At 43.4% G+C, this 23,075-nt stretch overlaps 1 protein-coding gene across 1 annotated transcript in view; it reads right to left on the bottom strand.

The window, feature by feature from the left end:
• Nucleotides 1-23,075, bottom strand: part of ABCC9 (ATP binding cassette subfamily C member 9) — a 145,730-nt gene that overhangs the window by 118,866 nt on the left and 3,789 nt on the right. The window contains exons 2-6 of the mRNA XM_058190933.1: nt 21,187-21,353; nt 19,314-19,455; nt 16,857-16,978; nt 12,821-12,987; nt 11,354-11,596 (exon numbers count right to left, since the gene is read on the bottom strand). Of these exons, the coding sequence (XP_058046916.1) occupies nt 11,354-11,596; nt 12,821-12,987; nt 16,857-16,978; nt 19,314-19,455; nt 21,187-21,331 (819 nt within the window). The 5' untranslated portion in view covers nt 21,332-21,353. The remainder of the gene's footprint in view (nt 1-11,353; nt 11,597-12,820; nt 12,988-16,856; nt 16,979-19,313; nt 19,456-21,186; nt 21,354-23,075) is intronic.

Raw genomic sequence — 23,075 nt, 5'->3', positions numbered from 1 at the left:
CCCTCTCCCGCTTTTTCCCCCCACTGGAGCTGCCCATGTCATTTTTCTCATTTTCATCCTGCAACTCGCTTTCTCCTATGGCAAGTAGTCCTCAATTTACAACAGTTTAGTGACTGTTCAAAGTTACAACGGCACTGAAAAAAGTGACTTTCTCGTTTAGGACCATTGTGGCATTCCCACAGTCACGTGATGAAAATTGGAGGTAGCTCAGGCTGGTAAGAAGCCTGTTATTAGAACACAGCAGCCTGCAATTACTGCAGGTTCAAGTCCCACCAGGTCCAAGGTTGACTCAGCCTTCCATCCTTTATAAGGTAGGTAAAATGAGGACCCAGATTGTTGGGGGGGGGCAATAAGTTGACTTTATAAATATACAAATAGAATGAGACTATTGCTTTACACACTGTAAGCCGCCCTGAGTCTTCAGAGAAGGGCAGGATATAAATGTAAATAAATATATATATATATATATATATATATATATATATAATAAATGTCTCGCTTAGCGACAGAAACTTTGGGATCAATTGAGGTCGTAACTTGAGTACTACCTGTATTTTATTAAGTTGAATATTTATATATTGTTAGTTGCAAAGTCGTAACCGACCCATCGCGACCCCATGGACAACATTCCTCCAGGCTTCCTGTCCTCTACCATCCTCTGGAGTCCATTTAAGCTCATGCCAACTGCTTCAGTGACTCCATCCAGCCACCTCGTTCTCTGTCGTCCCCTTCTTCTTTTGCCCTCAATTTTTCCCAGCATTAGGCTCTTCTCCAGGGAGTCCTTCTTTCTCATTAGGTGGCCAAAGTATTTCAGTTTCATCTTCAGGATCTGGCCTTCTAAAGAGCAGTCAGGGTTGATCTCCTTTAGAACTGACTTGTTTGTTCGCCTTGCAGTCCAAGGGACTCACAGGAGTCTTCTCCAGCACCAGAGTTCAAAGGCCTCGATTCTTTGGTGCTCAGCCTTTCTTATGGTCCAACCTTCACAGCCATACATTGCAACTGGGAAAACCATAGCTTTGACTATACGCACTTTTGTTGGCAGGGTGATAGTATACAGCCTTGCCGGACTCCTTTCCCAATTTTGAACCAATCAGTGGTTCCGTGTCCAGTTCTCACTGTGGCTTCTTGACCCGCATACAGGTTTCTCAAGAGACAAATAAGATGGTCTGGTACTCCCATCTCTTTAAGAATTTGCCACAATTTAATATAATATAATATAACAACAGAGTTGGAAGGGACCTTGGAGGCCTTCTAGTCCAGCCCCCTGCCTAGGCAGGAAACCCTACACCATCTCAGACAAATGGCTATCCAACATTTTCTTTAAAATTTCCAGTGTTGGAGCATTCACAACTTCTGCAGGCAAGTCGTTCCACTTATTAATTGTTCTAACTGTCAGGAAATTTCTCCTTAGTTCTAAGTTGCTTCTTTCTTTGATCAGTTTCCACCCATTGCTTCTTGTTCTACCCTCAGGTGCTTTGGAGAACAGCCCAACTCCCTCTTCTTTGTGGCAACCCCTGAGATATTGGAACACTGCTATCATGTCTCCCCTAGTCCTTCTTTTTATTAAACTAGACATACCCAGTTCCTGCAACCGTTCTTCATATGTTTTAGCCTCCAGTCCCCTAATCATCTTTGTTGCTCTTCTCTGCACTCTTTCTAGAGTCTCAACATCTTTTTTACATCGTGGCGACCAAAACTGGATGCAATATTCCAAGTGTGGCCTTACCAAGGCATTATAAAGTGGTACTAACACTTCATGTGATCTTGATTCTATCCCTCTGTTTTTATGCAGCCCAGAACTGTGTTGGCTTTTTTAGCAGCTGCTGCACACTGCTGGCTCATATCTAAATGGTTATCCACTAGGACTCCAAGATCCCTCTCACAGGTACTACTATTGAGCAAGGTGCCACATATACGGTACTTTGTTGTGATCCACACAATCAAAAGCTTTAGCATAGTCAATGAAGCAGAAGTAGATGATTTTCTGGAACTCCCTAGCTTCCCTCCATGATCCAGCATATGGTGGCAATTTGACCTCTAGTTCCTCTGCCTCTACGAAATCCTGCCTGTACTTCTGGTAGTTCTCAGTCCTCATACTGCTGGAGCCTAGCTTGTAGGATTTTAAGCATAACCTTACTAGCATGTGAAATGAGTGCAATGGTGTGATAGTTTGAACATTTTTTGGCATTGCCTTTCTTTGGAATTGGAATGTAAATTGACCTTTTCCAATCCTGTGGCCACTGTTGAGTTTTCCAAATTTGCTGGCAAATTGGGTGTAACACTTTACTCGTCATCTTTAAGATTTTGAATAGCTCAACTGGAATATTGTATATATATATAAAATGGGGCAAAGTCCACCTAATAAATGTCTCGTTTAGCAACAGAAACTTTGGGATCAATTGAGGTCGTAACTTGAGTACCACCTGTATTTTATTAAGTTGAATATTTATATATTGTTAGTTGCAAAGTCGTAACCGACCCATCGCGACCCCATGGACAACGTTCCTCCAGGCCTTCCTGTCCTCTACCATCCTCTGGAGTCCATTTAAGCTCATGCCAACTGCTTCAGTGACTCCATCCAGCCACCTCGTTCTCTGTCGTCCCCTTCTTCTTTTGCCCTCCATCTTTCCCAACATTAGCCTCTTCTCCAGTGAGTCCTTCTTTTTATTAAACTAGACATACCCAGTTCCTGCAACCGTTCTTCATATGTTTTAGCCTCCAGTCCCCTAATCATCTTTGTTGCTCTTCTCTGCACTCTTTCTAGAGTCTCAACATCTTTTTACATCGTGGCGACCAAAACTGAATGCAATATTCCAAGTGTGGCCTTACCAAGGCATTATAAAGTGGTACTAACACTTCACGTGATCTTGATTCTATCCTCTGTTTATGCAGCCCAGAACTGTGTTGGCTTTTTAGCAGCTGCTGCACTGCTGGCTCATATCTAAATGGTTATCCAACATTTTCTTAAAATTTCCAGTGTTGGAGCATTCACAACTTCTGCAGGCAAGTCGTTCCACTTATTAATTGTTCTAACTGTCAGGAAATTTCTCCTTAGTTCTAAGTTGCTTCTTTCTTTGATCAGTTTCCACCCATTGCTTCTTGTTCTACCCTCAGGTGCTTTGGAGAACAGCCCAACTCCCTCTTCTTTGTGGCAACCCCTGAGATATTGGAACACTGCTATCATGTCTCCCCTAGTCCTTCTTTTTATTAAACTAGACATACCCAGTTCCTGCAACCGTTCTTCATATGTTTTAGCCTCCAGTCCCCTAATCATCTTTGTTGCTCTTCTCTGCACTCTTTCTAGAGTCTCAACATCTTTTTTACATCGTGGCGACCAAAACTGGATGCAATATTCCAAGTGTGGCCTTACCAAGGCATTATAAAGTGGCACTAACACTTCACGTGATCTTGATTCTATCCCTCTGTTTATGCAGCCCAGAACTGTGTTGGCTTTTTTAGCAGCTGCTGCACACTACTGGCTCATATCTAAATGGTTATCCACTAGGACTCCAAGATCCCTCTCACAGGTACTACTATTGAGCAAGGTGCCACATATACGGTACTTTGTTGTGATCCACACAATCAAAAGCTTTAGCATAGTCAATGAAGCAGAAGTAGATGATTTTCTGGAACTCCCTAGCTTCCCTCCATGATCCAGCATATGGTGGCAATTTGACCTCTAGTTCCTCTGCCTCTACGAAATCCTGCCTGTACTTCTGGTAGTTCTCAGTCCTCATACTGCTGGAGCCTAGCTTGTAGGATTTTAAGCATAACCTTACTAGCATGTGAAATGAGTGCAATGGTGTGATAGTTTGAACATTTTTTGGCATTGCCTTTCTTTGGAATTGGAATGTAAATTGACCTTTTCCAATCCTGTGGCCACTGTTGAGTTTTCCAAATTTGCTGGCAAATTGGGTGTAGCACTTTTACTGCGTCATCTTTTAAGATTTTGAATAGCTCAACTGGAATATTGTATATTATATATATATATATATATATATATATATATATATATATATATATATATATATATATATATATATATATATATATATATGTATGTATATATATATGTATGTATATATATATGTCTTTGTTATTGGGTTTTCTCCCGGGTAAAATTGGAAGTGTCTTGGCGATGTTTCGACGAAGTCTCATTCGTCATCTTCAGGCTTCAGCTTTGTGCTTCTGGGAATAATTGCTCCCAGAAGCACGAAGCTGAAGCCTGAAGATGACGAATGAGACTTCATCAAACGTCGCCAAGACACTTCCAATTTTAAGCGAGAGACCTACATATAAACACCCGCGAAAACCTCAGAAAACAAATATATATATATATAATATATAATATATAATAATATATATATATGTATGTATATATAAGCACACACATATACAGGTTTGTCACATGAACACCAATGGGATTTAGAGATTAATTTCTGCTAGCATTGACAAGCATAAAAAGCAGAAAGCTGGGTTTAGAATTTTGGTTTGTAATTTTCTTGAAAAGCCCCCATTCTTCCTTTTAACTGCTAGTGGGGTTTGAACTGATTGGGTGGGAGCTTGGCTGTGCTCTGATTGGATGGGGTTTTGGTGCTCTGATTGGCTGGGGTGTGTCCTCTTTGGGTGGGGGGCTTGGTTGTGCTCAGATGTCACCACCACACATCCACCCAGAAAGCAGACCCAAACCCACACTGATCATGAAGCACGACCAAGGACCAGAAGCCAGACCGCAGCTGCAACATTAACCATTTCAAACCCTCCAATCCATACATGCAGCAGACTGACACCCACTATGAAGATGTAGCACGACCACGAACAAGCCAAACAACAGCTATGCAGCTCACCAGCTCAAATCCTGCAGCTCAGACTAATCTGAGCACAACCAAGCCCCACCCAAAGAGGACACACCCCAGCCAATCAGAGCACCAAAAAAACCCATCCAATCAGAGCACAGCCAAGCTCCCACCCAATCAGTTCAAAGGCCTCGATTCTTTGGTGCTCAGCCTTTCTTATGGTCCAACCTTCACAGCCATACATTGCAACTGGGAAAACCATAGCTTTGACTATACGCACTTTTGTTGGCAGGGTGATGTCTCTGTTTTTTAGTACGCTGTCTGGATTTGCAATAGCTTTCCTCCCCAGGAGCAAGCGTCTTTTAATTTCTTGGCTGCAGTCCCCATCTGCAGTGATTTTGGAGCCAAGGAAAATAAAATCTGTCACTACCTCCATTTCTTCACCATCTATCTGCCAGGAATTGAAAGGGCCGGATGCCATGATTTTATTTTTCTTAATGTTGAGTTTCAAGCCAACTTTTGTACTCTCCTCCTTCACCCGCATCAAGAGACTCTTTAGTTCCTCTTTGCTTTCTGCCATTAGAGTGGTATCATCTGCATATCTGAGGTTGTTGATATTTCTTCTGGCAATCTTAATTCCAATTTTTGATTCATCTAGCCCCGACTTTCTCATTATGTGTTCTGCATATAAGTTAAATAGGCAGGGTGATAGGTTACAGCCTTGCCGGACTCCTTTCCCAATTTTGAACCAATCAGTGGTTCCGTGTCTAGTTCTCACTGTGGCTTCTTGACCTGCATACAGGTTTCTCAAGAGACAAATAAGATGGTCTGGTACTCCCATCTCTTTAAGAACTTGCCACAATTTAATATAATATAATATAACAACAGAGTTGGAAGGGACCTTGGAGGCCTTCTAGTCCAACCCCCTGCCCAGGCAGGAAACCCTACACCATCTCAGACAAATGGCTATCCAACATTTTCTTAAAAATTTCCAGTGTTGGAGCATTCACAACTTCTGCAGGCAAGTCGTTCCACTTATTAATTGTTCTAACTGTCAGGAAATTTCTCCTTAGTTCTAAGTTGCTTCTTTCTTTGATCAGTTTCCACCCATTGCTTCTTGTTCTACCCTCAGGTGCTTTGGAGAACAGCCCGACTCCCTCTTCTTTGTGGCAACCCCTGAGATATTGGAACACTGCTATCATGTCTCCCCTAGTCCTTCTTTTTATTAAACTAGACATACCCAGTTCCTGCAACCGTTCTTCATATGTTTTAGCCTCCAGTCCCCTAATCATCTTTGTTGCTCTTCTCTGCACTCTTTCTAGAGTCTCAACATCTTTTTTACATCATGGCGACCAAAACTGGATGCAATATTCCAAGTGTGGCCTTACCAAGGCATTATAAAGTGGCACTAACACTTCACGTGATCTTGATTCTATCCCTCTGTTTATGCAGCCCAGAACTGTGTTGGCTTTTTTAGCAGCTGCTGCACACTACTGGCTCATATCTAAATGGTTATCCACTAGGACTCCAAGATCCCTCTCACAGGTACTACTATTGAGCAAGGTGCCACATATACGGTACTTTGTTGTGATCCACACAATCAAAAGCTTTAGCATAGTCAATGAAGCAGAAGTAGATGTTTTTCTGGAACTCCCTAGCTTCCCTCCATGATCCAGCATATGGTGGCAATTTGATCTCTAGTTCCTCTGCCTCTACGAAATCCTGCCTGTACTTCTGGTAGTTCTCAGTCCACATACTGCTGGAGCCTAGCTTGTAGGATTTTCAGCATAACCTTACTAGCATGTGAAATGAGTGCAATGGTGTGACAGTTTGAACATTTTTTGGCATTGCCTTTCTTTGGAATTGGAATGTAAATTGACCTTTTCCAATCCTGTGGCCATTGTTGAGTTTTCCAAATTTGCTGGCAAATTGGGTGTAGCACTTTTACTGCGTCGTCTTTTAAGATTTTGAATAGCTCAGCTGGAATATTGTATATCATATATATATATATATATATATATATATATATATATATATATATATATATATATATATATATATATGTCTTGTTGTTGGTTTTCTCCGCGTAAAATTGGAAGTGTCTTGGCGACGTTTCGACGAAGTCTCATTCGTCATCTTCAGGCTTCAGCTTCATACTTCTGGGAGCAATGTGTGACTGCAGCTGTTTCTTCCTTTTTAACTGCTAGTGGGGGTTTGAACTGATTGGGTGGGAGCTTGGCTGTGCTCTGATTGGATGGGGTTTTTTTGGTGCTCTGATTGGCTGGGGGTGTGTCCTCTTTGGGTGGGGGCTTGGTTGTGCTCAGATGTCACCACCACACATCCACCCAGAAAGCAGACCCAAACCCACACTGATCATGAAGCACGACCAAGGACCAGAAGCCAGACCGCAGCTGCAACATTAGCCATTTCAAACCCCTCCAATCCATACATGCAGCAGACTGACACCCACTATGAAGATGTAGCACCACCACGAACACGAAGGCAAACAACAGCTATGCAGCTCACCAGCTCAAATCCCCCTGCAGCTCAGACTAATCTGAGCATAACCAAGCCCCCACCCAAAGAGGACACACCCCCATCCAATCAGAGCACAAAAAAAACCCATCCAATCAGAGCACAGCCAAGCTCCCACCCAATCAGTTCAAACCCCCACTAGCAGTTAAAAAGGAAGAAACAGCTGCAGTCACACATTGCTCCCAGAAGTACGAAGCTGAAGCCTGAAGATGACGGATGAGACTTCAATCACACACTGCTCCCAGAAGCACGAAGCTGAAGCCTGAAGATGACGAATGAGACTTCGTCGAAACGTCGCCAAGACACTTCCAATTTTACGCGGGAGAAAACCCGAATAACCAAAGACCTACATACAAACACCCGCAAAAACCTCAGAAAACAAATATATATATATATATATACATATATATATATATATGTATATATATATACACACACACACACACACACACACACATATACAGGTTTGTCACATGAACACCAATGGGATTTAGAGATTAATTTCTGCTAGCGTTGACAAGCATAAAAAGCGGAAAGCTGGGTTTAGAATTTTGGTTTGTAATTTTCTTGAAAAGCCCTCATTCTTCCTTTTAAATTCAGGATTGTTTTTCTATTTGGTATATAGAAATGGTCAGGGGTGAAATCCAGCAGGTTCTGGAGAACCGGTAGTGGAAATTTTGAGCAGTTCGGAAAACCTGTAGCGGAAATTTTTAGTAGTTTGGAGAACCGGCAAATACCACCTTTGGCTGGCCCCAGAGTGAGGCGGGAATGGAGATTTTGCAGTATCCTTCCCCTGCCACACCCACCAAACCACACCATGCCCACCAAGCCACAGCCACAGAACTGGTAGTAAAAAAAAAATTGAATTTCACCAATGGAATGGGTGCTACTGAAGATTGCTTCCTTTTTTGCGGTTGGTTTGAAAATCCAAAACAGATTCTGGAAGAATTACATCAGAAAGCCAGCATTTTTGACTTAAAATGAAAATAATAACTATTAAATACAATAATTTATTAATTATAATTACGTTATATAAACAGTGTACAAATACAAAATTGCAGAAAATATGATTTCTGTAACAGAATTATCTGTGCTTGGAATGCATTACCTGACTCTATGGTCTCTTCCCATAACCCCAAAAGCTTTAACCAAAATCTATCCACTGTTGACCTCACCCCATTCCTAAGAGGACTTTAAGGGGCATGCATAAGAGCGCAAACGTGCCTACCGTTCCTATCCTATTATTTCTTTCCATATATATATATATATATATATATATATATATATATATATATATATATATATATATATATATATATATATATATATATATATATATATATATATATATATATATATATATATATGCTTATACTTCCTTGTTTCTCCCCATATATATATGTTTATATATTATATAATCTTTTTGTGTTATGCTTGTGTATATTGTTATGATAAAATAAAATAAAATAAAAATAAAATATGACTTAGACTTAGAATAACTATTGTCACATTGAATGTACACTAATCGGCATACATTAAAAGGAAATTTCGTGGCAGACAGCTCTCAAAGGGTCACCACCTCCAATATACACCACACAGACATGACAAAATAAATAAATAAATACAAAATTATGCATATATCCACATATATTATATGACACAGAAACAACACACTCTAGTTTGGATGAATACATGTACATGGTGAGAAAAACGAATCTTGCAAGTTTATTTATAATAATTTTTATAGTTTTAATTTTTTAAATTTAATTTAATTTTTTTTAAAAAAAATAGTTTTAATAATTTAATAATTATTAAATAATTATTCAAGGAATTACCTTTTGCTCCTCGTAGGCATCTTTCAAGCAGACATAGTTAGTAAGTGCCCTCATTGCAATGGGCAGCTTGCCTATGGCTTTCAGGTCGATGGGTTTTTTGTGAGCCGATATGATCAGGGTATTCATCCACCAATAAGTTGCCTTGGACAGCAAGTTGACAAAGGGCTGAAGAAATCTCACACCCAGATCCTGGAGGTCTTCAGGCGGCTTTACTTTTTGAGGGCTTGAGAAAAATACATATTTCTGGGGGATAAGACATAGAGAACAGGCTGTGTTCATAATTAGCTTGCCATGAAAAGATATTTTGCTACTTGAAAGAGAACAGTATGTGGTCCAGAGCCTGTTTGATCAAATCATGAAGGCACCAGGTTAGAAATCAGGAGACTGTGTGAGTTCTAGTCTCACCTTACAACACAGGTATCAATATCAACAGTAGAGACCTTCAAATTTCTAGGTTCTACCATATCTCACCTAACATCAAAAAACGTCATCAAAAAAGCACAGCAAAGAATGTTCTTTCTGCATCAACCAAGGAAGCTCAAACTGCCCAAAGAACTGCTGATCCAGTTCTACAGAGGCATTATTGAGTCTGTCATCTGCACCTCCATAACTCTCTGGTTTGGCTCTGCAACCCAACAAGACAGACACGGACTTCAGAGGATCATTAGAACTGCAGAAAAGACAATGGCTACCAACCTGTCTTCCATTGAGTGTATATTGCACGAGTCAAAAAGAGGGCTGTGAAAATATTTACAGGCCCCTCGCATGCTGGACATAAACTGTTTCAACTCCTACCCTCAAAACGACGCTATAGAGCACTGCACACCAGAACAACTAGACACAAGAACAGTTTCTTCCCAAATGCCATCACTCTGCTAAACAAATAATTCCCTCAACACTGTCAAACTAGTTACTAAGTCTGCACTACTGCACTACTATTAATCTTCTCATTGTTTCCATCACCCATCTCCTTCCACTTGTGACTGTTTGTTGCTGGTATCCTTAAGATTTATACTGATATTGATGGTTTCCTGATTGCTTATTTGTACCCTATGACTATCATTAAGTGTAGTAATGTACATAAGTACCTTATGATTCTTGACGAATGTATCTTTTCTTTTATGTACACTGAGAGCATATGCACCAAGACAAATTCCTTGTGTGTCCAATCACACTTTGGCCAATAAAAAATTCTATTCTATTCTATTCTATTCTATTCTATTCTATTCTATTCTATTCTATTCTATTCTATTCTATTCTATTCTTAGGCATGAAAACCGGCTGGGTGACTTCAGGCCAGTCACCAGGAGACTGTGAGTTCTAGTCCAAGAGACTTTACGTTCTAGTCCCACCTTAGGCATGAAAGCTGGCTGGGTGACTTTGGGCCGATCACTCCCTCTTAGCCCAATCCATATCAACAAGATTATTGTATAGGACAGGGGTATCAAACTCGATTTCATTGATGGCCGCATCAGGGTTGTGTTTGACCTTGGGGGGCCAGGCGGGTGTGGCAGGGGTGGGTTTGGCCAGTTCGACATCATTCCTGCAGCTCTCTGCCAGCAAAAATGGCAGAAGGGGGGCCCCACACGCGCCCTCCTGAGCTCTGTTTTTGCTGGTGGATGGCTGGTGGAGGCCAAAAATGGAGCTCGGAAGGGTCACGTGTGCAGAAGCACCCCGGGCCAGTCCTTCACTGTTTCCAGGGCAGCCTTGCGGGCCAGATCTAAGCACCTCGCGGGCCAGATTCGGCCCGCGGGCCTTGAGTTTGACACTCCTGGTATAGGAGGAGGAGAGAGTATTAGGTATGGTTTTGCCCCCTTGAGTTATTTATAAAAATAGTAGTATGATAAAAATTAAACAAATATAAATTATTCACTGTCTTGCACCCACATCCACTCAAGAGCCAAAGGTATTTTGGCACTTGAATCAATAGAATAATTTTAAAAAACATAGCAGTTTGAGGCCCAGGATGAATGTCGTATTTCTGGTATAAAAGATCATGTAAGCATGTAAGTGGAAGAATAAGTTTGTGGCAGGAGATCCAAACAAAATAAATACTAAGGAACTGGTAAGGGTGTGTTTGTGATACCCTGTCCAATGCGCAACTAATTATTCTCTTTGCATTAATTTTTTTTTAAAAAAATAGTTTTAATAATTTAATAATTATTAAATAATTACTCAAGGAATTACCTTTTGCTCTTCGTAGGCATCTTTCAAGCAGACATAGTTAGTAAGTGCCCTCATTGCAATGGGCAGCTTGCCTATGGCTTTCAGGTCGATGGGTTTTTTGTGAGCCGATATGATCAGGGTATTCATCCACCAATAAGTTGCCTTGGACAGCAAGTTGACAAAGGGCTGAAGAAATCTCACACCCAGATCCTGGAGGTCTTCAGGCGGCTTTACTTTTTGAGGGCTTGAGAAAAATACATATTTCTGGGGGATAAGACATAGAGAACAGGCTGTGTTCATAATTAGCTTGCCATGAAAAGATATTTTGCTACTTGAAAGAGAACAGCATGTGGTCCAGAGCCTGTTTGATCAAGTCATGAAGGCACCAGGTTAGAAATCAGGAGACTGTGTGAGTTCTAGTCTCACCTTACAACACAGGTATCAATATCAACAGTAGAGACCTTCAAATTTCTAGGTTCTACCGTATCTCACCTAACATCAAAAAACATCATCAAAAAAGCACAGCAAAGAATGTTCTTTCTGCATCAACCAAGGAAGCTCAAACTGCCCAAAGAACTGCTGATCCAGTTGAGTCTGTCATCTGCACCTCCATAACTCTCTGGTTTGGCTCTGCAACCCAACAAGACAGACACGGACTTCAGAGGATCATTAGAACTGCAGAAAAGACAATGGCTACCAACCTGTCTTCCATTGAGTTTGTTTGTTTGTTTGTTTGTTTACATTTATACCCCGCCCTTCTCCGAAGACTCAGGGCGGCTTACAGTGTATAAGGCAATAGTCTCATTCTATTTGTATATTTTTACAAAGTCAACTTATTGCCCCCCCAACAATCTGGGTCCTCATTTTACCTACCTTATAAAGGATGGAAGGCTGAGTCAACCTTGGGGCGGGCTTGAACCTGCAGTAATTGCAGGCTTTGTGTTCTAATAACAGGCTGTAAAATAAGCGGGGGCAGGACCAGCCAGTGGTGGGATTTGCCAGTTTGCTGAATTGCACAGAATCTTAACTACCGGGAGAGAGAGGAAGAAAGGGGAAGGAGAGGAAGAAAGGATAGGGGATAAGGTTGAGAAAGGGGGAAAAGAGGGGGGAAGGGGGGAGAGGAAGGAGGAAGGAGGAAGGAGGAAGGAGGAAGGAGTGGAGGATTAAGAAAGTAGGAGAGGTGAGGAAGGAAGGAGGGGAAAGAAGAGAAGAAGGTTTGTTATGAAAGGACAGGGTAGAAGAGCAACCCCAAATGTAATTAAAGTATCTTATTTTTGTGCTTTCTTCAGAAAAAAATAAATGTATGATCATTTATGGACAAGAGAATGTACATTTACAACATGTATAAGAAATAAAAAAAAAAACTTAAAAAAAAAAGAATCTTAACTACCGGTTCGCTTTAACAGTGCGAACCGGCAGCAGCCCACCTCTGGTTGAGGAACAGTACATGATACTGAGGAACAACAACACAGCTTGAGATGTTCTTACCCGAACGCGTATCACGTTGATCTCCACAGCCATTAGCAACCCATAAAGCACCACCATCGTCCCAGTGATGCAGAAACGCAGCTGACCAAAATAGATCTCGTCTTGGCAATATCTGACCAGCTTGATAGTTTTGGTGACAAAGGCCATGATCCAGTACAAAAAAAGAGCTGCGGGACCAAAAGAAAATAGGTAGCCCTCAATTCCATGCATATAGCATTTATTCTCCAATCAAGCAACTAAATATGCCATAATCCGAAGAAGGTTGAACGGGGAAAAATTAGACTGAGCGGTCCTTAGTGCTTCCTGAAGTTGGCTGTTTTCTTGCAGACGTTTCATTACCCAACTAGGTAATATCATCAGGGCTAGAAGGGAGTGACGTTTGCTCCCTGTTTATGTACAAGTGGCTTGCCCTGCTAGTGTTGATGGGAGTGTTCTTGGTAGTTCCTTGATTAGGCTGCTGTTTAACGGTGCTTTACAGCCATAAAGCATTTCCAGCCATTGCAAAATGTTGCAACACTACCCCTACATGATTGTGATTTGGGTTCTTTGCACCAGTTGCCAAGCGACCCGTCATCATCTGACCATGGTTTGCAAAATTCTCTGCTGGCTTCCCCAGAAAGTCATTGGGGAAGCCAGTAAGGAAGATTGCAAGATGCAACCATCTGTTAAGAGGGTAGGCACTCTGTTCTGTCCCCCCTCGCCTCCGTCCGAGCGATGGCTTAATTAGCCGGCACTATCAGCTCTGGCAGCAAACTAGCGAGCGTCTGCCAAGTGTCTCTATTATCTCCCTCAAGGCCAATGAGTCACCCAGGAACAAACAGTACTTCAGCTCTTAGTTAAGCAGTTAATTTGCCTGCTACGAAGAGGCATAGCAGCTCTTGCTGCCTTTATATCTTGTGGGGTGTGGCTCCATGACTCATCACTTCCTAGGCCTGCCCCACCCCTGCTTCTGTTGTTCCCGCCTCTCCTGCCTATGAAACCTAGGGTCCAGCCAGGCCTGATTGCCATCAGCTAGGTCTGGAGGTGTGGCCTGGGGGGGGAAAGAGTCAGGGGACAGAGGCCTCGTTAGCTCTACCACCTGGCCTGCCTCTGGCTCCTGGAGCTGAGCCAGGGAAGCCGGTGCTCCCGAGGTAAGTCCTGACGGCCCTTCCCCCTCACTTTCCAAGTCACTTTCTGGCAGGGCCCCCGGCTCGGGGGGCGCAGAAATAACACACTCTTTCATTTTTAAGGGTTGGCCAAAAGGCTGCCTCTCAAGGGGAGCTGAACTCCTTTGGTGGGTGGGATGTGTCAGAGTTTGTTGCAAAAAACAACTCCAGAAGCGCACACAGATAAACTGATGCAGCAGGATTCATTAACTTCTTTATGTACACAATAATACATGAAGTAAGTTTACAATACTATCAGCAGATTCACAGTTTCATTTCAGCTCAGATCAGCAGACAAATTCACACTCACACTGATTTTAGTTTCTCTTTCTCTACACAGACTCAGAAGCTGCAGACTAAGACCCACCCTGGCTCAAATCTGTCTCAGCTCCCAATTGGCTGACTTAGTTGCTATGCCTAGTCATTGGCTGACCTTGTTATCATGTTTTCCCAGGCATGAATATTCTGGCAGGATGTAGTTCTCAGAAGGAGTCAAAATCCAAGCAAAAATAGAGAGTTAACATAGTAAGGTGGGCAGGGTGCCTCAGACAGAGTTGGGGGTAAAGGAGGCTCTTGGAAGCTTGGTGCAAGGCAGGGGTGAAATGCTCCCAGTTCAGACCGGTAGCGATGGGGGCTGGTAGTTCAGAGAACCGGTAGCAAAAATCCCTGCCCCCACCACACCCCATGCCTCGCTGTTCCTCTTCTCTATCCCTGAAGCTCTCGGTGGTGATATAGCTGCAAACAGCCTTAAATGATTGCCGCGCGGCGCTTCAAAGGGCCACACTACAGCTGATCAGTGCTGTAGGCGGCTAGTAAACCGGTGCCTCTATTTTTAAAGAAGGTAGACCGGTGCGCTCCCAAAAAAAGGCAATTAGTAGACGGTGCCTCTATTTTTAAAGAAGGTAGACCAGTGCGCTCCCAAGTTTTGTATATGTTATTATTTTTATTATTTATTATTATTGGCCATGCCCAGTCAGTCACCTGACCACCAAGCCACGCCCACCAATTAAGCCACACCCACAGAACCGGTAGGGAAAATTTTTAGATTTCACCCCTGGTGCAAGGAGCATGGAATCTCTGCTCCGGGGCTGAAAATCCTTCTTGTATTTCAGCAGGAAGGATTTTCAGCTCCTGAGCAAAACCTTCCAGAGTCTCCCCCACCTACCTGAGGCACCCCACACTCCTTATCCGGGATTCCATCTGCTGAACAACCCATGCGATTACTTAACGAACACAATGGGGACTGCTGGGATTGTGGTTGTTGAGTGAAGGATTCACGTGTCGTGTCCCACTCCTCCGCTGACGGCCGGGTCAGGGAAATCCGAATCAGGCTTGCCTCTGCAGCTCTGCCCAAAGTCCTAGCAAAGTCCTCAGAGCAGGCAGGAGACCAGTAAGTGACTTCAGCAAGATAAGTTCGACTTTGCCTGACTCAGAGACTGCCAGAAAGCAGATCCTTTATATATGCCATGGGGTGTGGCTCCATGACTCAGCACTCATTAAGGCCTGCCCCTCCCTTCCTTCTGTTGCCTCCACCTATCCAATCTTCTGATGCGAGGGTCACTCCAATCAGCTGTTGTTGGAAGTAAACTTTCCTCAGGCTCACATGCTGTGGAGGAGGGGGAGGGGTCTAGCTGCTCCGTTTGCCTGGGCATGGAGCCAGGGCTGGGGCCGGGGGATGCTCCCTCCTCTGCAGCCTGCTTGGGCATGGAGCCAGGGCTGGGATCAGGAGGTGCCCCCTCCTCTGCAGCTTGTCTGGGCATGGAGCCAGAACTGGGGCCGGGAGGCATACATTCCTCCGTGTTCGGGAGCAGATAAGCAGACCCCGGCTGCGGTGAGAGCGGACAAGACACAACATCACGTGTGGGCAATCACATGACATCTTGCTTCGGTCAAAGGCTGGGAAGTGGCTCAACAGGCTAATGCAGCCTGTTATTAACACACAGCTGCCTACAATTACAATTACTGCAGGCTCGAGTCCCACCAGGCCCAAGGTTGACTCAGCCTTCCATCCTTTATAAGGTAGGTAAAATGAGGACCCAGATTGTTGGGGGGGCAATACAAGTTGACTTTGTATATAATATACAAATGGATGAGACTATTGCCTTACACAATGTAAGCCGCCCTGAGTCTTCGGAGAAGGGCGGGATATAAATTCAAATAAAATAAAAAAAATTCTGATCCCAATTGTCTTAAGTCGAGCACCACCTGCAGACTAACCTCTACACTGATCCAGTTAAGCATGAAAAGGGGCCAATAATCCTTTTCAATCCCTCATTTAAATATGTCGAGAAAGCAAGTATTTAACAGAATAACAGAGTTGGAAGGGACCTTGGAGGTCTTCTAGTCCACCCCTCCTGCTCAGGCAAGAAACCGTATCCTATTTCAGACAAATGGTTGTCCAATCTCTTCTTTAAAACCTCCTGTGTTGGAGCACCCACAACTTCTGGAGGCAAATTATTCCACTGATAAATTGTTCTAACTATCAGGAAATTTCTCCTTAGTTCTAAGTTGCTTCTCTCCTTGATTAGTTTCCACCCATTGCTTCTTGTCCTGCCCTCAGGTGCTTTGGAGAACAGCTTGACTCCCTCTTCTTTGTGGCAGCCCCTGAGATATTGGAAGACTGCTATCATGTCACCCCTAGTCCTTTTCATTAAACTAGACATACCCAATTCCAGCATCCATTCTTTATATATTTTAGTCTTCAGCCCCCTAATCCTCTTGGTTGCTGTTCTCTGCACTCTTTCTAGAGTCTCAACATCTTTTTTACAATGTGGTGACCAAAACTGGATGCAGTATTCCAAGTGTGGCCTTACCAAGGCATTCTAACGTGGTATTATCCCTTCAGGATTGACCAATTTCGAATGTAGTTATTTTAAAAAAAAAGTACTTACCCAGGAGTAATTTTGGAAAATTTGATGTCTCAATATTGTGGTAATATACTATGGACGTTGTAGCTGCTACAAAACCCATGATAGCAGGCAGGAAGAGGTGCAGATGGCAAGTCGGCAATTTTCTGGAAAGGAACCAAGGTTGACGTCAGAGTCGTGGCTGTATTTCAATGCAGAGATGTTCAAGAAATGGATTATAAACTCAGCAGCATTTCATTCAGAACTAACCTCTGTACAGGTAGCCCTCGACTTATTACAATGGTTCGCTTAGCGACCATTCAGAGTTACAATGCCACTGGAAAAAGTGATGTATGACCATGGCCACGTAATCCAAATTCACACGCTTGGCAATTGACTCATGTTTATGACGGTTGCAGTGTCCCAGGGTCATGTGATCACCTTTTGTGACCTTCTGACCATTGGTGGGATTCAAAAATTTTTACTACCAGATCCGTGGGCGTGGCTTGGTGGGCGTGGCAGGGGAAGGATACTGTAAAATCTCCATTCCCTCCCCACTCCAGGGGAAGGTTACTGCAAAATCCCCATTTCCTCCCGATCAGCTGGGACTTGGGAAGCAGAGAATAGATGGGGGCGGGGCCAGTCAGAATTTTTACTACCGGTTCTCCGAACTACTCAAAATTTCCGCTACCGGTTCTCTAAAACTGGTCAGAACCTGCTGAAACCCACCTCTGCTTCTGGCAAGCAAAGTCAATGGAAAAGCCACATTCACTTAACTGCCACGTTGCTAATTTAAGAACTGAAGAGATGCACCTAACAACAGTGGCAAGAAAGGTCATAAAATGGAGCACAGAGTTTGGGCTCAATTGTGGTAGTAAGTCAAGGGCTACCTCTACTGCCTTTGCAGACAAGTCTTGACCTTCAACGTCTCCTAAAACAACATCAACAATTAGAGATCAACCTCACAGCCACAGTTTAAATAACTTTAGGCCTACTTTCTTCTGGCAACCCAGAAGGTCCTCCAGGCAAAGTTACGATTAGGATAAGTTAGGCTTACTTTGTTAAACTAATGTTTTTTAATTGGTAATCCAACTGACCTCCTGGGAAAGCTTCGCTGGCTGAGGAATTCTGGCGGTTGAAGTCCACAAGTCTTAAAGTTGCCAAGGTTCGAGACCCCTGATCTATATTACGTACGAAGCCTTTTTGCCTTTGAGTTTAAAATCTATTAAATATAAGACCAAGCATTTTTGGAAGGTGCTTTTGAATGGATAAAATAGCCCCGTGGGAAAGGTTTTACGCAGTGGTGGGTTTCAAATTTTTTTATTACCGGTTCTGTGGGCGTGGCTTGGTGGGCGTGGCTTGGTGAACGTGGCAGGGAAAGGATACTGCAAAATCTCCATTCCTTCCCCGGGGGAAAGTTACTGCAAAATTCCCATTTCTTCCCGATTAGCTGGGACTCGGGAGGCAGAGAGTAGATAGGGGCGGGGCCAGTCAGAATTTTTACTACCGGTTCTCCGAACTACTCAAAATTTCCGCTACCGGTTCTCTAAAACTGGTCAGAACCTGCTGAAACCCACCTCTGCTTCTGGCAAGCAAAGTCAATGGAAAAGCCACATTCACTTAACTGCCACGTTGCTAATTTAAGAACTGAAGAGATGCACCTAACAACAGTGGCAAGAAAGGTCATAAAATGGAGCACAGAGTTTGGGCTCAATTGTGGTAGTAAGTCAAGGGCTACCTCTACTGCCTTTGCAGACAAGTCTTGACCTTCAACGTCTCCTAAAACAACATCAACAATTAGAGATCAACCTCACAGCCACAGTTTAAATAACTTTAGGCCTACTTTCTTCTGGCAACCCAGAAGGTCCTCCAGGCAAAGTTACGATTAGGATAAGTTAGGCTTACTTTGTTAAACTAATGTTTTTTAATTGGTAATCCAACTGACCTCCTGGGAAAGCTTCGCTGGCTGAGGAATTCTGGCGGTTGAAGTCCACAAGTCTTAAAGTTGCCAAGGTTCGAGACCCCTGATCTATATTACGTACGAAGCCTTTTTGCCTTTGAGTTTAAAATCTATTAAATATAAGACCAAGCATTTTTGGAAGGTGCTTTTGAATGGATAAAATAGCCCCGTGGGAAAGGTTTTACGCAGTGGTGGGTTTCAAATTTTTTTATTACCGGTTCTGTGGGCGTGGCTTGGTGGGCGTGGCTTGGTGAACGTGGCAGGGAAAGGATACTGCAAAATCTCCATTCCTTCCCCGGGGGAAAGTTACTGCAAAATTCCCATTTCTTCCCGATTAGCTGGGACTCGGGAGGCAGAGAGTAGATAGGGGCGGGGCCAGTCAGAGGCGGTATTTACCGGTTCTCCAAACTACTCAAAATTTCCGCTACCGGTTCTCCAGCACTGGTCAGAACCTGCTGAAACCCACCTCTGGTTTTACGGGTCATGGTTAATTTAAGCCCCACCATTAGCCGCGGTTTTCGGTCCCCTTCCGTAGCACTTACGAATCTGAAACAATGCCCTCGCCGATTTCACACACATGGACAAAAAGAAGAGTGAACGTCAGAATCCATCGCAGGTTGTGCCCAGGGAAGTGTAGCCATGTGTTGTGATGGATCTGGACTTTGGAGCTTTGGCTTCCCCATCCTAAAATAAAGAATCCAGTTAAAGACTCATAGATAGTCAGGGCATGAAAGGGCAGAAGAGCAAAATAAGAGATGCATATCTCAGTTGTCGGTTGGTATAAGAGCCAGTTTGGTCTAGTGCAGGGGTCTGCAAACTTGACTCTTTTAAGACTTGTGGACTTCAAATCCCAGAGTTCCTTAGCCAGCTTTGGCTGGCTGAGGAACTCTGGGAGTTGAAGTCCACAAGTCTTAAAAGAGCCAAGTTTGCACACCCCCAGTCTAGTGCAGTGATGGAGAACCTTTTCGGCATCGAGTGCCGAAAATGGAGTGCGCGTGCTTGTCTGGGCCACAACCTGGAAAAGGAGCTGCCAGTGACGCACGTGTGTGCCCGAAAGTGAACTTCCAGTTTCCGGTGCGCGAATGAGCCCCGGCTAGCTAGTCTTCTGGGTTTCTGGCGTGCATGCGTGCACGACGATCAGTTGGCTGCCGCACATGCTCACACAGGAAAACGGAAGACCAGCTCTTCCAGTTTCCAGTAGTGTCACACACGCAAAAAAGGCCAACTGATCATCGCATGCACATGCGCATCAGAAACCCGAGAGAGCAACGGGCAACGTCGCGCATGCCAGGCGACATAGATCCATGTGTCACTTTGGGCATGCGTGCCATAGGTTCACCATCACGGGTCTGGTGGTTAAGGCACCAGGCTAGAAACTGGGAAACTGTGAGTTCTAGTGCTTCCTTAGACATGAAAGCTAGCTGGGTGAATTTGGGCCAATCACCAGGAGACATGAGTTCTAGTTCCATTTTAGGCATGAAAGCTGGATGGGTGACCTTGTCCCAGTCACTCTGTCTCAGCACAAGCCATATCGGGAGTATTCTTTGCTACCTTCAGTTATTTGTAAAAATAATAAAGGCAGGATATAAATAAAATAATAATAAAATATCCCTTGAAGCTCCATTTTCTCCTAGTATTCTCCTACATGACCATGCCTGATTTTGTGGCCTTCTTTTGTGGTGGTCGTTAAGCAAATCCATTGTCTGCAATGGATGTTTTTTTTTTGCCAGAAACCACCTTCTGGCAAAAAAAAAAGTCATAAATCGTGGTCACGTATCTGTGAGATGCTGCAAACACCCATAAATGTAGGCTGGTTGCCAAGTCCCCAAAACAGGATCATGTAACTGACATAGATATGGAATTAAACAAATGTAAAAATTAAAAAGAAATCAGAAATGAAGAGAAAATGAAATAGATTTGGATGGATGGATGTGTCAGGCCTGGAAACCATACTAGGCCGTAGGTTTTTTTATGTGGAAGAGGTTTTTCTGGAACTTTGACAGGATGGATGGATGGATGGATGGATGGATGGATGGATGGAAGGAAGGAAGGAAGGAAGGGTAAAAAGCAGGGAGAAGGAGGGAAGGAAGGAGGGAGAGAGGGAAGGAAGGAAGGAAGGAAGGAAGGAAAGAAGAAAGGAAGGAAGGAAGGAAGGAAGGAAGGAAGGAAGGAAGGAAGGAAGGAAGGAAGGAAGGGTAAAAAGCAGAGAGAGGGAGGGAAGGAAGGAGGGAGGGAAGGAAGGAAGGGAGGGAGGGAGGAAGGAAAAGGAGGGATGGAAGGGTGGAAGGGAGAAAGGGGGAAGGAGGAAGGGAGGCAGGAAGAGAGGAAGGAAGGTGGATTGGTTTGTTTTCATATAAGGCTTAAACTATGCAAACTGAGAAACGATTGGAAAAAGCTGGTTGTGGCATTCCTTACCAATGAACAATATAGGAAAGGTGATGAATAAGAGGAACACATGAGGCACCAAATTGAGGGCATCCAGAAAACAGACATTTCTTACGAATCCATCGCTCATGTTATAAGCAGAAATGTTGTCATTGCCACAAAACGCAATCTTCATTGCTGCCTCTGGAACAACGGCACTGTTGCAAAACAAAACAGAGCAAAACCTTATAATACAATCAGAGAAAGATTCACAGTTAAATCACTTGCGGGTCCAGTATTGTATTTTACGTTGTATTTGGGGCCTATACATCCAGTGGTGGGTTGCCCCTGGTTCGGACCGGTTCGCAAGAACCGGTAGTAAAACAGGCGGGAGGTTCTGCCCATTGACCCGGACATCATCAGGAAGCTTCTGCGCATCAACGCGCGGTCCCGTTGCAAACCGGTAGTAAAGGTAAGTAGAACCCACCCCTGTATACATCCCATATTTCTGTTGTGACCCAGGCCCAAATAGGTAGGAGGAAACTCATTCCGTAAAAAACAAACTTTATTCAAACAGCTGAGAATTACTTCATTCCCAGAATCGTTCAACTCAAATTAAAACAAATTCCTCCCAAAAAAATTCCTCAGTCCTATCTTAAACCTTGGTCCAATTAGGCAAACTGCCAAAGGCCTTTCTTGGCAAAGTCACAAAAATAAATGCAAGACGTAGACGAAGCAGAAGATGCAGCTAGCAATGTTGTTTTCCGGCAAAACCCAAATGTCGTTGCTGGTCTTTTAAGCCTTATGGGAGGCTCATCTCTTGGCTCATCTCTTGGCCCTACTCCCGAGTTGTCCTTTTTGCTTGAGCTGCTCTTGCCTTCTGGCAGCTCTTCTCCTGTGTGCATTAGGAACAGACTCCTCCTGTTCCTCTGCCTCACTACTGTCAGTCTCTGGAGACTCTGGAGTCTGCACCTCACTCCCTGACGGCCCTGGTCCCACCTCAGCCTCATCACTGCCCGACTCCGTTGTTAGCTCTGTAGGCTGCTGGCGGACCACAACAGTTTCCTCTTCAAGGTCCTCAAGAGAGAGTTCCAAGTACAAGTAAGTCCTCGACTAATGACTACGATTAAGTCCAAAATTTCTGTTGCTAAGAGAGGCAATTCTTTTTTTTTTCATAAAAAAGTTTTATTTTTACAATCATATCAAACAGCTCATCCAATGTACAGTTATATACAATTAGTCGGGCTTGCCCAGTCACCACCCCCCTTTTTAACACTCTTCCCTCTTCTACCTTCTTCTACTTTCCAGACCTTCCTCTCCTTCTCTTATCTACATCCTCTCCTCCCTCCACCCTACACTTTCCTTCTCCCTCTTCTACCACTCTTCCTTCCTCTTCTCCTCTTTCCTACCTCCTACTCTCTCCTCTTTTCTCCCTCCCCACCGTTCTAAAATGGTAACTGGGCAGACCCGACCCTACATTAATTATATTTATACATCTTCAATAATCCCTGTACATTAACCATCACTCCATCTCTACCTCAACCCCCAATTCCCTCCCCTTACCCCCACCCCACCCGACTTCCCAGAACAAAATGCAGGGTATCAAAACTAACAATCATAATCCAAAATAATTCCTAAATTATAATCTCTAGTCACTCCACACATAATCACACTATCAATTCCCCTCTCCTTCAGAAATATATCTAATACAAAATATTTCCTAAATTTACTCATATGCTATTCGATATTTTTTTATCTGATACTTATTTTGAATATAATCAATCCACATTTTCCATTCTAAAATATATTTTTCTTGTGTATAGTCTTTCAAGTAAGCAGAAATTTTTGCCATTTCTGCCAGATTTGATACTTTGAGTGTCCATTCTTCAATTGTAGGTAATTCTTCTTTCTTCCAATATTGAGCAATCAAAAGTCTTGCG

This window comes from Ahaetulla prasina, chromosome 7 (genome assembly GCF_028640845.1).
Source record: "Ahaetulla prasina isolate Xishuangbanna chromosome 7, ASM2864084v1, whole genome shotgun sequence".
Classification (NCBI taxonomy): domain Eukaryota; kingdom Metazoa; phylum Chordata; class Lepidosauria; order Squamata; family Colubridae; genus Ahaetulla; species Ahaetulla prasina.
The sequence above is the reverse complement of the archived record's forward strand: the minus strand, read 5'-3'. Positions and strand labels throughout refer to the sequence as shown.